The following is a 14819-nucleotide window of genomic DNA, read 5'->3' on the forward strand; positions in this document are numbered from 1 at the left end:
TCACTTTTTGGATGAGATTTTTTTTTTTTTTTTATCTTGTGAAGTCTGCAGACCAGGTGCTGGACGACATACATGGCACACAGCAGGGTACAGCATGTCCATCTCCAGTTTCACACACATTCCTTTTAGGGGATGAAAGTGTCATAGGGCAATATTCAGCAGGATTCCTTTTAGATTCCTGTGATCTGCATAGAGGTTTTACTTTCATTGTTGTTTACACCTCCTGCTATAAATTGGGACCCGCTTCTGACCATGAAACGCAGCCAGCCGTGCTTTCTACGCAGCGTCGAGCTGCTGTGCGTGTTCAAGAGCCAAGTTGTGCAAAAGTTTACTTCAGGACGCTGACTTCGCAACAGGAAATTCCTTCAGTTTTACTCTGAATGCCTCGTAATCAGGAATAAACAATTGAACCTGCAGCTGCTCAAAGATATTTCAATATGGGGATAAGGAGGAAAGCACCCTTACGATGGGAATTAGACATCCCACACATTTAGGGAAAGCAGAATCGGCACTTAAAGCGACGCACTCAAGCCGGATAGACAGAGCTGAGATTTAATGCATCAAAATGAAGATGATGAAGCAGAAAACAGGGGACTGTACTTCAGCTGACTCAGCAGAGCAGAGATAGCCTAACAAGATCCAAAGCTATACCCAGCAGTGCCGTCTACATGAGATATTAACGCAGAGATTGTGAAATGCATGCAGTGACATCACAATTGTAGTTTTATTTTGCGGAGGATGAATAGAATTAAGTGAATGGCTCTGAGCACCACAATGAGGCCATTAAATAGGGATTAGACTGTATTTTCTGGAATTTCCAGACTTTTAACATATAAAATGAACAAACCACCTGAAATGTAAACCGGTCTTTCTTCATGTAGAGAAAAGATGAAAAAGTCTTTGTCACTGCAGTGTCCTCCAGTCCATTCAGATTTATTAAAGGCAAACTACTAACTCAGTCTTAGTCTTCACACACGACGTGATACCTTGCAGGAGAGCCGTCAGAAGTACCAGACAGGTGTGTAAGAAGCAGAGGTAAGCAAACGTCCTTCCTCGTGCAGCAAATTCGGCCATATGCCCTAAGATGACCCAACAACCTTCTACTACAGAGGCATTGCTGATTGAAGAAATCACAGACACACTTTTTTTCCACCTTAATTTGCATGTTGTACCCATACACAAGTTTAAAAACCAAGAATACAACTGGTTTCTTTTAAATAATGCATAAGTTACAGGTTCACATTAGAGAGGATAAAAAACTGCCACAAATATGTAACAGTAGTATGGTCATACAGCAAGTGATAAAGTTTAAGAAATGGATGAAGACCACAATGCACTTAACTGCCAAAAGAGCGGGGGAAGAACATGCATCAAAATATCACAGTATATACGGTACACTGTCCATGAGTCCATGATTAGAATAAGATGAAATCAAGAAATGCTGCAAAACTGTTTAGAAATGTACATAATCCTTGTGAATAGAAAAAAAAAGGAAAAAAAAAAGTGCATAAGGCTCCCCAGAGTGTGTATGAGGGAGCGTCGTGTCTTATTCAGCAAGTGAGAACATCTCTGCTTCATTGCCTTCAAAAAGGAGAGAGGAGAAGCCATGTTGGGCCGAGTGGATTTCAGAGCAAAGCGGACATTTGTCAAACATTAGATCTGACAAATCAAAAACATTACTAATAACACTTTAAGCTGTACACAAGGAAAGCACACAGATCATGCAAGAAGTTGCTGATTAAACTGGAGATGCATCAGTTGTGAGAGCGATTACGCAGACCTGGTTCATTATTTAAGTATTCAGGGAGTCAAATATGACAGGAGTACAGAAGCACTCAAGGCACACTGAGGGGGGGGTTGCTGAGAGAAAGGTCACATCTCATCTCCACTGCGAGAACAAATGCTCACCAGAGCATGTACTCAATCAAAGAGCTAGAAAGGCAGAAATTTATCACGAGATTTTGCTGGGGTTCTAGAACGCAAACTATCAACGCACAAAAGCCGGTTTCAGTCTGACGCACACTGAGCTTAACGTGGATGCATTTCCAAGAAAAACAGGACAATGTACATTTAAAAAGTAACGATGGGCAAACTAGTGGAATGCTCCAAAATTAAAGGCTTAAGGTTGCATATTGGGACTGTCACATCTACTCTTAAATCTACAATAACAATTTTAAACATACATGGTTATCACATGCACCCTTAACCAATCAGCAACAGCCGTTAATAACAAATATCAAACGCTCTCTATGATAGCCATGTCTATGACGACAACCCCTAGGCATACAAAATATTTCTTAATTTCTCAAGTACTAGAAGTGCCATTTTAAAAGAGAAAAAGCAGCACTTGTGACAAAACAGTTTAATATTGAGCATTGCGGATAAGGTGTGGTATTGTGTTTTCACAGACATTTCCGCACTGGTCTTTGGTTAGCGCACCACAAACCTATTACTGTTTTGCAGACGTGGAACAAACTCGCAAACAGCAATTTAGCATCTGAAAGCCATTCTTTCATGCCTCCAGATTTGCCCTTAGTTTCCTTTGGTAGACAGCCATGATGTTTTTTGTTTTTCTGTTAAAGGCAGCCGCTGAACTTAACAGGAATTAGGCCGAGGTCTTACAGAGGTACAAGACATGGCATTAACACATTTACTTATTAGTGCAGCCTTCTGTTAAGGGCCACCAGGATTTGCGCTCGCTAAAGCAGGGAACAAGACGACTGTGGACACCAACTGCTCACAAGGCGTGATCCGACTTGATGCGCTCAGCCTTGACAGCTCGAAAATGTTTTGGAAATCCAAGAGGGATCAAAGCACATCTCGTTAAGGATGACGTGCGGATCTGTCCTCGATGTGAACTTTGAACTCAGATGTCCATCTTTTCATTTTCACAACAAGCCACATCCATTATAAGTAAAGGATACGAGCTTGCTTACGCTGCCCGGTATCTAAAATTGATTACGTAAACAGAAGCATTATACCTTTACACTGGGTAGAGAACAAACTATTATGAAAACATGTATATCCATTTGCTTGGATTCTTTTACCCTTATCTGTAAATAGAAGTAATATATTTTCAAAAACTGTCCAAAATCCTTGAGTCAATTAAAAAATGCAACTATTATATATAATAAATAAGCAATTTAATTTATACTCAAATATAAAAGTCTGCTGAAAAATTGACCAAATGCCAGCAATGAAGAAACTGGCAAATAGAGTTTTCTAAAAATATTGCTTCTAGTAAAAGGACTTAGAATATGGAAGCAACAAGTAAAGCACTGCTTCAATGGTCATTCAAATGGTGATATGGAAAGTGTCGTGTAGCCACTTGTCCTTCACATCCCCATTGGGGGAAGAGTTCCCGTTGGCATCCGGCTGCTCGGTCGGGGTTAAACCTGCCTCCTGGTAATACTCTTCATCCTCGTCGAAGTAGCCGTTCTCCATGCCGTAAGGTCCGTCTGAACTGGAGCCAGAAGTGAGGTATTGGAAGCTGCCTTTGTACTCCTGGATGGATTCGTGTAGAGACCACAGCTGACACAGCAGCGACATATCCTGCTGACGCAGCCCCACCTGGAAAACGATCGAATGGCCAGGAAGTCCATGAGAAGAAAGTTACAAAAAAATACGGTGTGGGAGTATAGTTAATCTCTAGAAGGTCAGACCACAACTCAGGGCCGGCACCAGAGTCACTTAAAAATAAGTTAAACCAATAGAGAATGACTCCTGCTGCGGCAGCCCTGTTATAAACTCCTCTATTGAACTACGTAGTTCACGGCTCCTTTGTTTAAGCGTTTCTAGAAGTGTCTCGCCGTTGTGAATCAGCTATACAAAACGTCGCACAATCATAATAAAGAACACATTTTCCACTAAAATCAATAAGATGTTTTAAAGAAATAGCCTATACAGAGTAATTATCTACAAACTATAAAAATGCTTTGTTGAGTTGCAACGCACCCTACTCAGGATGTAAGCAGTTGTTGCTTCTTTGTTGACAAACATTTGATCGTGTTTAAATAACAGTGTTACATGTGACCGGGGTAGCGTTTCCTACCATCTCCTTCCTGAGAAGTGCCAGCGCGGCGTCCAGGTTGGCCGGCTTGCTGGCCGCCAGGCTGTCCGTGTGGCTCCGGCCGCGGCTCAGGTCGTCCTGGATCATGGTCTTCTTGGCGTACATCCGCTCCATCTCCCTCCAGGAGCCGCCACTCGAGTTCAGCAAGCCGCTCAGGCTCTTCGGCAGCGGCGGCAGACCTTCAATACAGCCCGGGGTCCCTGCGGCCGCCCCGTTCGCGGATTTGCCGCTCATCTTATTTATAACTTATTGAAAGTTTCGCGATCCGGGCTGGTTAAAATCTGCGCCCCGTGTTTGGTCGCTCAAAGACAAGCACTGTCGCCGAGCACCGGTCCGCCCAGTTTCCCAAAAACACCCCCAGACGTCAAACGACAGCTAATGAGCAGAAAGCCGTGGCAGCCGATCGCTTCCTGCCCCTTTAAATGACTCCCTAGCTGGCTGGGCGTTACCCCCCCAGTGTGATGGACAGCAAAGGGTGACTGAATATTCAGAGTACTTATTCCTCCCTGCTGAACAATGCATTGAGCTGCAGCTTTCCTAGGATAGTCAAGGTTATTCCAAATATGAACAGAAGGGCCATAAGACCAGAGAAAGAGAAGAGCAGCCCACACTCGGGATAATATTATTTACCTGTATATCTATTGTTCTATAGATTAATGCACTTTAAAAGAAGCTTCATTTTTAAAACGTTATACGCTTTATAAATAGGGAATTCTTTAGCTCCGTCTTGACTATAGTTTATGGCAGTCATTATATTTATGCTACCGTTTGAACACATATCATATTACAAGAAGGCGATTTGGAACACGTTTCTGTCCTTTAAAAGAAATAATTCTGGTTTTTGCAGCTGCTGCCAGTGAAAATGTAAATTACCGGACATAAATTATTATTATTATTTCTGGGACCTTAAATTATCAGATTTTGTTGGTCAAGCAGAGAATATTCTTTACTGTCTGCTGTGAAGTTTTTATTTAATCAGCTGAGGACAGATATCATGATTTCTCAAAACAGAAAAGTGTTCCACTCCCCCAGGCAAGAAAGAAAATTAAACCTGTACTCAGCACGAACGTTTACAGTTAAATGCCTTGTAAAGTTCCACCCTACTGTTTTTGTTTGGTGTGGGATAAGCCGTCAGACTCGGAACCTGCCCATCGGTCTCATTCGCCCGCCGCCCCTCCTGCTGCCGTCAGTCTATTCTCAGCTTGGCTGCCAGGCATTCCGGTGTTTGCCAATCAGCAGGCCTGAAATGTCTGTCTGCTCCCATAAAGCGTCTATCGCACCTGTCAGTCCATCCTGCGACGTTACTATCGACATGGTGACAGCTCTCTGATCATTCTCTTTCCCTATGATGATTATCGACCGCGCCTCACATTTGGCTCAGCTCTCGGTTCCGGGCAGACTGCCAACCCTTTGTGGTACCCCGTTACCAAGTCAGATTCTGCACTCAGGTTTGCTCCTTACAATTGTTTACCTCATTCCACTTGTCTGAGACGTACATATTTATGTAAACATGCCTACATAATGTGGGTGTGGCCCTGGCTGAAACTGTAATGCATTTTGCAAATAAACAAAAACACTGCTTGACTAGTTCTGTGTATAAAAAAGCTATTATTTCTATATTGTCATACATGCCACTTACATGATTTATTTTTACACACACACACAAACACACACGCTCATCTGACTTAACTGTCAACAATCTGAAAACAGTTTTATGTGAAAGTAGTTCTGTGTCCACTGCATAAATGATATTGAACAAAACAGTATGGAAGCTGCATATTTTATTTTCCAAAGACAAAAAAGAATTAAATAAACCACAACAAACAAGAAAAACAAAAATGAAATGCAATGACCATTAAGCTAAATTCTATATTCTGAATTTGTATTACAAACCTGCATGTCTTGATGTGAGAGCAGCATAAACCAGGTCTTAAAAAAACTGACTGCATAAGTTATACAGATTTTTTTTTTAGCTTTTAGTAAAACAGCATTAAAACTGGCGAGCGCTCTCTACTAGGCTGTACCTGCAGTTATCCAGGTCACTGAAGCACCAAGACCTCCAGTGTAAAAGCAAGTGTAGGCACTGAACAAGCAGCACTGTGAGGTTTTTAGAAACAGCCCTTATTGTAGTTTATTTTGCACAACCGTGAAATTTATTTAAGTCCGTTTTTAAAAAATCTTTAAAAATAAATCTGTTGACTGTATGGCCGAAAATATAAAAACGAGAAATATTTCACAGCTGATTAATTTCTTAATGGCACTGCAGAAGCTGTATTTAGGAAGATTTTCGCTCGTGCAGTTTTTCTGGGAACCTTGCAAGAAGTCAGAGGATTAAAATGCACTGCCAAGGTGGAACAGCATGGAGTGCTGCCACAGTGTGGGTAAACGGAGGTGTACGAAAACAAACCTGTATTTATCTAGAACAAACTGGTGTTTTAGAACAAAAATACTGAAATAACAGGCTCAGCTAAGTACAAAACAATTTAAACGAGCTGACTGAAAGAAATCTGAATCCTCTATCCAATCAGCATTCTGGAACATGCCCTCTGTTAAACTTTTGTTGCAAGGTCATGATTTGTAACATTGATCAGGGTGCGAGGCAAGAATCTAAATGGTCATTGATTTTGGACTCCAGGACGGTGATATGGCACACGGGACAACTAACTGTCAGAGATGAAGCACTGTTGGGGCCGGCCAGTGCGGAGGGAGGGGGCACACACGCCGGAAGCTTCTCCGCTGGCCGTCTAAGGTCAGACCCACCTGATGTCCTTTGAAAGAAATCAAAGATGTGCGTGGAGAGGTGACTGTCCCAAGGTCTCTTTCTGGAAACTGGCACAGTGGACCCTGATTTTTCAGGTGACTTGAGGTGTTTAGAATTCGAACAGCTTCCAGAAGGCCCAGGTCTGGAGCTCCCAGGGGGGGTGGAAATGGGGATAATGGGCTTCTTGACGTTCAAGGAAGTGCCTTCAATTGATGAATGCGTAAAGCTCTTAGAGGTCAAGGTGTCCTCTAATATCCTTCCATTGCTTGCATCAGATAGTCTTGTGGTCTCACTTGGTAATTTGGAAGCACTAGAAGTACTAACCCCTGATCTGAGAAGAGACTTTACTCCTTTGTTGTGGAAGAGGTCATCAAAAGATTTTTGTTTTGCCCTGCTGATTTCCGTCTGATTGTTCAAGGGTTTTGTCTCACGTTTACCAGTACCAGGAATTCTTACTGGAGATCCATTTATATTGATGAAAGCTTTGGTGTTGCTGACAGATTTTTTACCTGAGGGGTGAGATTTTGCAGCATCCTGGGATTTTCCAAAGCTGGAACTCCCAGTAAATTGGGAACTTGCCATGCTGGGACTGCTCTGGGGAGAAACGTTAGCATCTCTGGGTACAGTTGGGGTTGGTGGTAACCACACAACATTCAAGGAACCCAAGGGTTCTCCTGGAAGTCTGCCATTATGGGACTCAGTAGGTTTTTTAGGGGAGGACAGCTGAGAACTCCCCCCAAGGACAAAACCTCTGCCACTGAATGGGAGGACATTCCTTATGTCCTGTCCACCGGATTTGCCTAAGAAGAAAACAGTGTAAATGGACAACGGATGTCATCATCGTCAAAAAAATTAAGCAGTTTACTTATCGTAAACGTTAAAAGTACAATGATACTCTACAATTCAGTATTCAAACAGAGATCATCAGTGAACTCATATTCTGCACTACATTCACGCAGGAAAACAAATCCATATCACGGAAATACAAGTTATGTCTTAATAAACCCAAAGAATCTACAATGCTACTGACTGACCATGAATTAAACCACTAAACCAAATCTTTTCACAATAACCTGAGGCTGAACAGATCACCTGTGACGGTGCTGGAGGGTCTGTTCTTGCCCTTTGGTTGGGTTGGGGCCTTCTTATCTTGGTTCTCTCCTTTCTTGTGCTTCTTCCCATAGTTCTCAGGCTCTTTGATCTTCACGTAAGTGCCACCACAGGAGCGCTGATGGTCAGCCCACCACGGGTCTAGGGCTGAGGGAGGCCGGTTCATGGCACGTTTCACATAACCAAAGAAAGGCTTCCGCTTTTGGCAGGGCCCATTGCATCGCCACCAGTGCTGACGATACAGGTCCACCTCGTCATGGAAGGTGTGGTACACCTAAAAAGATGAAGGTTCCTCCTAAACTGGTTGACCATGAGTAACTCAAGACAGCATGGCTGCACTTTTTATGGGACTTACAGTGATTTTTGACCCACTAGCTTGATTTATCCTGTTCATGTGCTTGCAGAATTCCGGGCCGTGGCCATCTCGATCTCTGTTGTTTTGTGTCACAAACAGCAAAGCATGGATCATCTCATGTAAAAGGGTCTGAAAAAGGGAGAAATAAACTTGTCTTACAGCAAATAAACTTTATTAATACTAGCAGTGTTTTAGTCAAATATAAACATGTTATACAGCCAACCTGCATGCAAATAAAGATGAGAAAACATCTTCAACTGAAATACCAATTTATGGGATCTGCAGCATATATAGCGTATAAGAATATCATACAGATATCTAAACAGGGAACTAAATTTAACAAAACACTTATACAAACCTGCACTAAGTCTCTGCGTGGTCTTAGTTTCAGCAACGGCTCACTTAGACGAATTGAGCAGAGACCACCTCTGCCTTCATAAGAACACACTCCTGCACATCTGGAAATGTAAAATAAACAAGATCGTTCTGCTAGGGCACAATTACAGTACATGCTGAATAACAATTATTTATAGCACAATAGGGGGCCCAAGGGAGACAATATTTCAATGCACTGTGTACTTGTACATGGATGTGTTTACAATAGAGTACTATTGAGTCTTGAATAGCAGGTTGTAAAATGTTACAATTACACTTTACTTGATGGGGCACAAATACTTAGTAATAATTCAGTGACTACTGAAGTACAAATCATGAACAAATACTTGTTACTGGAGATAAAAGATGCATCATGATTCAAACATGAGATCAGTATTTCACTTGTGTTGTTCATTACTTGTTCCTTCAGTAGTTCACAAAGGTTTACAGAATTAACAGATATAGTAATATAGTAACTGCTTAAGATAAAAGTTGCATCATGATTCATGAATGAAGAATAAATATATCAGTATTTAACTTGTGTTATTGATGACTTAGTTAACAGAGGTTTACAGTATTAACAGATATAGTAACAAAACGTGCGTCAAGATGCATTAATGAATTAATACGAGAGAAGTAAAACTTAGTTTGTGGTTAATATGCAAGTAATATCATAATACTGTATTATTTGTGCCCCGTCAAGGAAAGTGTTACCAATGTGACTTTTGAAAACGTAAGGATGTCAGTTAGTACGGTATACTTGTTGGTATATGAACAACACACAAAAAAAGACATCGTAAAACAACCAATTTAAGATATCGAGGGCTACCGACTTTAAACTTACAGTGTCATTCGCGGACTCCATTTAACCTCCACGCCACCGAGTTTCCCCCAAAAGAATTTATCGTTGAAATCAAGGAACATCGCCCTAACATCGGGACTCGGATCGAGCATCTCCCACGACTCATCCACTATCGATAAGGGCCTTTCGGGTGGAGCAGAATACGGAACAATGGCACTGTTCACTTCAAGCTTTCTCTTTTTATTACTCTGCTCATAATTATTATCATCGCCCCATACAGAACTGGACGCCTCATAGTCAAACTGCTCCTGTAGCTGGACAGCCAGCAAAAAATCTTCATCCATTAGACTGGCTGGATCCTCAACAACACAACATACTGGTGCTAATTGTTAGCTACGTAGCCAAAGTGGAGATAAGGTCATTGGAAAAAATTGCAATTGTTCCATTCTTTGAAATTTTACTGTGAAGTTTATTTAAATATTTTCAGCGTATCTTAAAAACAAACTTCATTGTTATCAATACGTAATTTAAAAGTGGCATACACCCACGACCACTGCCAGCTCACTCTTGTTACGTTATTACTATCATTATTTTTGTTGAATTCTGGGATAGGTCATAGAATACTTCCGCGTTAGAGCGTGTCCAGCTATAACATTACACGGAGTTTTTTTTTTTTCTTTAACTATGTTTTAATTTAATATGCTATAGCTCCAGTTTAAAAAATTGTATATACATCGAAATATAAAACATAAAAGTATAAACTGTATTGAATTTACCAATGTAAGTCCTTACTTGTAGCTTGTTGAAAAATAATTACAAAGAGTAGTATTGGCCAGCCGTTTTCAAATCCGGTCATGTGAACGGGAGTTGTTTTTCCTCTTTTGGATCTACCTGGGCGACTGGTCCAGCTAGCTAATGCTATTGTCCTTTTTGTGTTCGTAAACGTTTCGTGAATTTAAAAAGTAAAGAAAATTAGAAGATGGCGGACACTGGAAACAGGCTGCGTAAACAACTCGAATCGGCAAATTTCGATCCACAGAATTATGTCAAGCATCTGTCGCAGCAGTCCGATGGCGATAGAGACCTGCAGGAACACCGTCAAAAAATCCAAACGCTGGCAGACGAAACTGCGCAAAATTTAAAGAAAAACGTCTATAAGAATTACAGACAGTTCATCGAGACTGCCAAAGAAATTTCGTATTTAGAGAGTGAGATGTACCAGTTGAGTCACATTTTGACGGAACAGAAAAGTATAATGGAAAGCATAACTCAGTCTTTGCTTTCAACAGATAAAGATGAAACTGCAAAAGAGATGTTGGCAGCCTTCCCAAAGGAAACAGAAGAAGTCAAACAGAGAACACTAACAACATTGCTGGAGAAAGTGGAGGGATGTAAAAATATAATGGAGACCCCTGGCAGATATTTGGTGTACAATGGAGACTTATTCGAATATGACGTTGATCATATGGCACAGATCCAAAAGGTCCATGCCTTTCTGATGAATGACTGCCTTCTTATTGCCACCTGGCTACCCAACCGCCGTGGTGCTGTTAAATATATGTACAATGCACTGTATGACTTGGAGAGCTTTGCGATTGTTAATGTGAAGGACAACCCTCCAATGAAAGACATGTTCAAAATCCTGATGTTCCCAGAAAGCCGCATTTTCCAGGCAGAGAATAGTAAGATAAAGAAAGAATGGCTTGAGATTCTTGATGAAACTAAGAAGAATAAAGTTGTTAAGGAGAAACATAAGAAAGAAGAGGAAGTGCCAAATTCACCTGTGAGAACTGAGGTTTCTAATAACCCCTTTGATGAAGAAGAGCCCGTAGAATCTGAGGAAGTGGTAGATTTGAGCATGGAGTGGATTCAAGAGCTTCCAGAGGATTTGGATGTGTGCATTGCTCAGAGGGACTTTGAGGGTGCTGTTGACCTCCTGGACAAACTTAATGAATACCTGAAGGAGCAGCCTGTGAGTCAACGGGTGAAGGAATTGAGGGGGAAGGTGGATGAGCGTGTGCGTCAGCTGACGGAGGTGCTGGTGTTTGAGCTTTCTCCTGATCGTTCACTGCGGGGGGGTCCCAAGGCCACTCGTCGGGCGGTTTCCCAGTTGATCAGGCTTGGCCAGTCCACCAAAGCCTGTGAGCTCTTCCTGAAGAACCGAGCAGCAGCGGTCCAGACCGCCATCCGCCAGCTGCGCATCGAGGGGGCGACTCTGCTCTATATCCACAAGCTCTGCAACATTTTCTTCACGAGCCTGTTGGAGACCGCCAAGGAGTTTGAGACAGACTTTGCTGGCAACAATGGCTGTTACTCTGCCTTTGTGGTCTGGTCCCGGTCAGCCATGAAGATGTTTGTAGATGCCTTCAGCAAACAAGTGTTTGACAGCAAGGAGAGCCTGTCCACAGCTGCGGAGTGTGTCAAGGTGGCCAAAGAGCATTGTAAACAACTCAGTGAGATTGGCCTGGATCTCACTTTTACACTGCAGTCCCTGCTGGTCAAGGACATCAAGGCTGCCCTTCAAAGCTACAAGGAGATCATTATTGAGGCCACCAAGCACCGCAACTCAGAAGAGATGTGGCGCAGGATGAATCTAATGACCCCTGAGGCATTGGCTAAGCTGAAGGATGAGATGCGTTCATGCGGTATGGGTAACTTTGAGCAATACACAGGGGATGACTGCTGGGTGAACCTTAGCTACACCGTCGTGGCTTTCACAAAGCAGATGATGGGCTTTCTGGAAGAAGGCCTGAAGCTGTACTTTCCTGAGCTGCACATGGTGCTTCTGGAGAGTCTGCGAGAGGTTATTTTGGAGGCCTTGCAGCACGTGGACTACAGCTTGCGGTGTGAGCAGGATGCTGAGAAGAAGGCTTTCATTCTGAAGAATGCCTCTTTCTTGCATGAAACCGTGCTTCCTGTGGTGGAGAAGAGGTTTGAGGAAGGAGTGGGCAAGCCTGCCAAGCAGCTGCAAGATCTGAGGAAAAGTTCTCGGCCAATGCGTGTCAACCCTGACAGCACTATGTCCTTAGTTTAGGAGTAGGGAAGGTGTACTGTTATGCAAATATCAGTGTAACTCAAGGACTTGAATTATTACTACTGGTGTGGGACAAAACATGTTTGTTTTTTCATTGTATGGCAATTTTTTTGTAAATTATGTTAAATGCAATCCATTCAAATGTTACTGTTCTCATTTTGAATTTTATATAATTTAATATTTACAGTAGAATTAAAAAACGAATAGCAGGAGAGAGCAGAGAAGTTGGAGTAAAAAATACATATGTGCAAAGATCTAATATCCAATATGCTTGTTTTAAAATATGACCATCTTAGCATGCCCTGATGGCATTTTCTGTGCTTTCAGGGATGAGGGGGGATTTTTGATTATATTTCACGCCTTGGAAAGGTTCCACATGCCAATGAAACCAACACATTTCAAATGAAACGTATTGCTAGCTGTGTGGCTATTAACAGAATTATGCTAGTATCCGGAACATTCTCTTCAGTTTTAACTGCTTTGTGACACTAGACTTTAAATGTATATACAAAAGAAAATGATCTCACAACAGTGTGACTGTATCTTGTATTAAAAATAAACAATTTAAGAAAATGTATATCTTTTTTCTTGAGTTATGTTTGGAAATATAGTGGTTATTGAGAGCAAGCAGTGTCTTGAACAGACGGGGAGAATTCTGGCCTTTGGACAACCTAGGGACGGATTCACTGCCTTGGGGGTGGAATCTTGTAATTCTATCCAGTCAGTTATACTTTGCTGGCCTGGATTTATGTCTATAATTAATCTCCCTGTTTTCAATTAGAAATGAAATATTTTCTTAATTGTTCTGAGAGTTAGCAGGCATATTATGGAAATCATCTATCAATGAGATATTGTTTTAATATTTAATATTTATTTCTGCTATATTGAAAACTGTAAATATCAGTCATTACAGGAATAGCAAGAAAAACTGATTTTGCTTTATGCTCATTGCACTGAGATAATTTGTCTTATTTGCATCCTAGTTACATTTCAGAAATATTGTAATGTTTCTCCAAATGAAGGTTTCGTACAGAAATGTTTGAAAAATGGGTTATCCAGTCTCTAGCTACTAGTCATGTTGTAAATTCATGCCAATGTAATACTGATCTTTGGAAATGGAGAGGATTTGATAATTTACATGAACCCCTTTGGTAGAAACAGTTTTACATTTTCATTTTGCACTCAGTCTTTACAGTACCATTCATAATCCCTTTGAACCTCAAGGCCCCACATGTCAGTAGTGGTGGGTAATTCCATTTAGATTTCCTGCAGTATGAAAACCCTTTAGCAACAAATGAAGAGGTGTTTTATAGTTATGTCTTCTTTCCATATTAGATTTTTTCTTTAAAAAAAAAAACTTTTTTCTTTATTATCATTCATTACCTTAGCACTAAGAACATGCAATTTAACCAATTTCAATCTCTGTATCGTCCGTTCTTTGGTTTTTCCATTTCAACCATCACAAATGTTGGTTATTTGTAATGTAATTATATATTTACTTTTTGTTTATTGATATATTAAACATGTCAGTAATACAGATAAGATAAATGCTTATGTAAAAGGATTCTTACTAAGACTAAGATACAAACCGCTAATTATGCAGAAACAAATAAATTAGAAATGTTTGATTACACTTTCGGAAAAAAGGGTACAGTCCAGTTACAGTTTTGTTTCCAAGTGCCAGACAACATTAATATACCCCCAATGGTACAAAATGTTCCTCAGAGTCCATTTCTGTACATTAAATTACACTAAAAGGTACATTTACCTACAGTAAGGATAGAACTGGCATTTTTCTGACAGTGTACCATAATTGATACAGACCAGTATTCAATTTGAGAATTCACACAGAAGTTCTTCTCTATGCAGAATGGATGTAAAATGGAATCACTTAATATCCATTATTTTAAAAGAAAATACTGAATTAGATCTAAATATATTTTTGATTCAAAGTCTGTTTGCATGTTTTCTTTTTGTGTTTTGAATTTATCAGGGCAAAGCTGTACAGTCTGCATACAGCATTCTAGTTTTATAATACATTAAGACGGAACCATAGAGTTCTTATGAACACACTTCATACACTAATCATCTCTCACTTATCTCTGGAGTAAATTCTGGAGCATCTGAAAAAAATTAAATGGCCCCTAGATCTGAATAGTCGTACAACAGTGCTACTTGGTTAAAAGCTTTTTGTAAAGCTGTCTTTTATTCCATTTATACAAAATAACGAATTTGAATGGTGTCGTTGGAGAAATTTCTATGACAGGTGGGTAGATAAGCATACTATAATCTCTACTTCTTTCCAGGAGTTTG

At 40.8% G+C, this 14819-nt stretch overlaps 3 protein-coding genes across 4 annotated transcripts; 1 reads left to right on the forward strand and 2 right to left on the reverse strand.

Annotated features, from left to right (window-relative positions):
- Positions 1-914: 914 nt before the first annotated feature.
- Positions 915-4511, reverse strand: fam89a (family with sequence similarity 89 member A). 2 transcript variants are annotated; one of them, XM_023797241.2, is made up of 3 exons: positions 4052-4511; positions 3400-3570; positions 915-1581 (listed from the first exon to the last, which is right to left on the reverse strand). In XM_023797241.2, exons 1-3 carry the CDS (start codon positions 4301-4303, stop codon positions 1432-1434), a joined length of 573 nt encoding a protein of 190 aa, XP_023653009.2. In that variant the 5' UTR covers positions 4304-4511; the 3' UTR covers positions 915-1431. The 2 variants fall into 2 exon arrangements, with proteins under 2 accessions (XP_023653009.2, XP_023653010.1); XM_023797242.2 differs by lacking the exon at positions 915-1581 and having other exon boundaries at positions 2348-3570; positions 4052-4507.
- Positions 4512-5833: 1322 nt separating this feature from the next.
- Positions 5834-10078, reverse strand: sprtn (SprT-like N-terminal domain). The gene is made up of 5 exons (XM_023797204.2): positions 9515-10078; positions 8654-8753; positions 8296-8424; positions 7923-8214; positions 5834-7630 (listed from the first exon to the last, which is right to left on the reverse strand). Exons 1-5 carry the CDS (start codon positions 9814-9816, stop codon positions 6657-6659), a joined length of 1797 nt encoding a protein of 598 aa, XP_023652972.1. The 5' UTR covers positions 9817-10078; the 3' UTR covers positions 5834-6656.
- Positions 10079-10318: 240 nt separating this feature from the next.
- exoc8 (exocyst complex component 8) lies at positions 10319-13083 on the forward strand. Its single transcript, XM_023797203.2, has one exon. The coding sequence runs from the start codon at positions 10452-10454 to the stop codon at positions 12504-12506; it is 2055 nt and encodes a 684-aa protein (XP_023652971.1). The 5' UTR covers positions 10319-10451; the 3' UTR covers positions 12507-13083.
- The last annotated feature ends 1736 nt before the right edge of the window (positions 13084-14819 follow it).

The sequence above is a fragment of the Paramormyrops kingsleyae genome, chromosome 19, assembly GCF_048594095.1.
Source record: "Paramormyrops kingsleyae isolate MSU_618 chromosome 19, PKINGS_0.4, whole genome shotgun sequence".
Lineage (NCBI taxonomy): Eukaryota > Metazoa > Chordata > Actinopteri > Osteoglossiformes > Mormyridae > Paramormyrops > Paramormyrops kingsleyae.

Coding starts and splice junctions, on each gene's coding strand:
- sprtn (XM_023797204.2), bottom strand. CDS start 9,816: ATGGATGAAGATTTTTTGCTGGCTGTCCAGCTACAGGAGCAGTTTGAC. Junction 8,754..9,514: donor TGGAGTCCGCGAATGACACT/GTAAGTTTAAAG, acceptor TTACATTTCCAG/ATGTGCAGGAGTGTGTTCTT. Junction 8,425..8,653: donor CACGCAGAGACTTAGTGCAG/GTTTGTATAAGT, acceptor TCCCTTTTTCAG/ACCCTTTTACATGAGATGAT.
- exoc8 (XM_023797203.2), top strand. CDS start 10,452: ATGGCGGACACTGGAAACAGGCTGCGTAAACAACTCGAATCGGCAAAT.
- fam89a (XM_023797241.2), bottom strand. CDS start 4,303: ATGAGCGGCAAATCCGCGAACGGGGCGGCCGCAGGGACCCCGGGCTGT. Junction 3,571..4,051: donor CACTTCTCAGGAAGGAGATG/GTAGGAAACGCT, acceptor ATCGTTTTCCAG/GTGGGGCTGCGTCAGCAGGA. Junction 1,582..3,399: donor ATGAAGAGTATTACCAGGAG/GCAGGTTTAACC, acceptor TCCTTTTTGAAG/GCAATGAAGCAGAGATGTTC.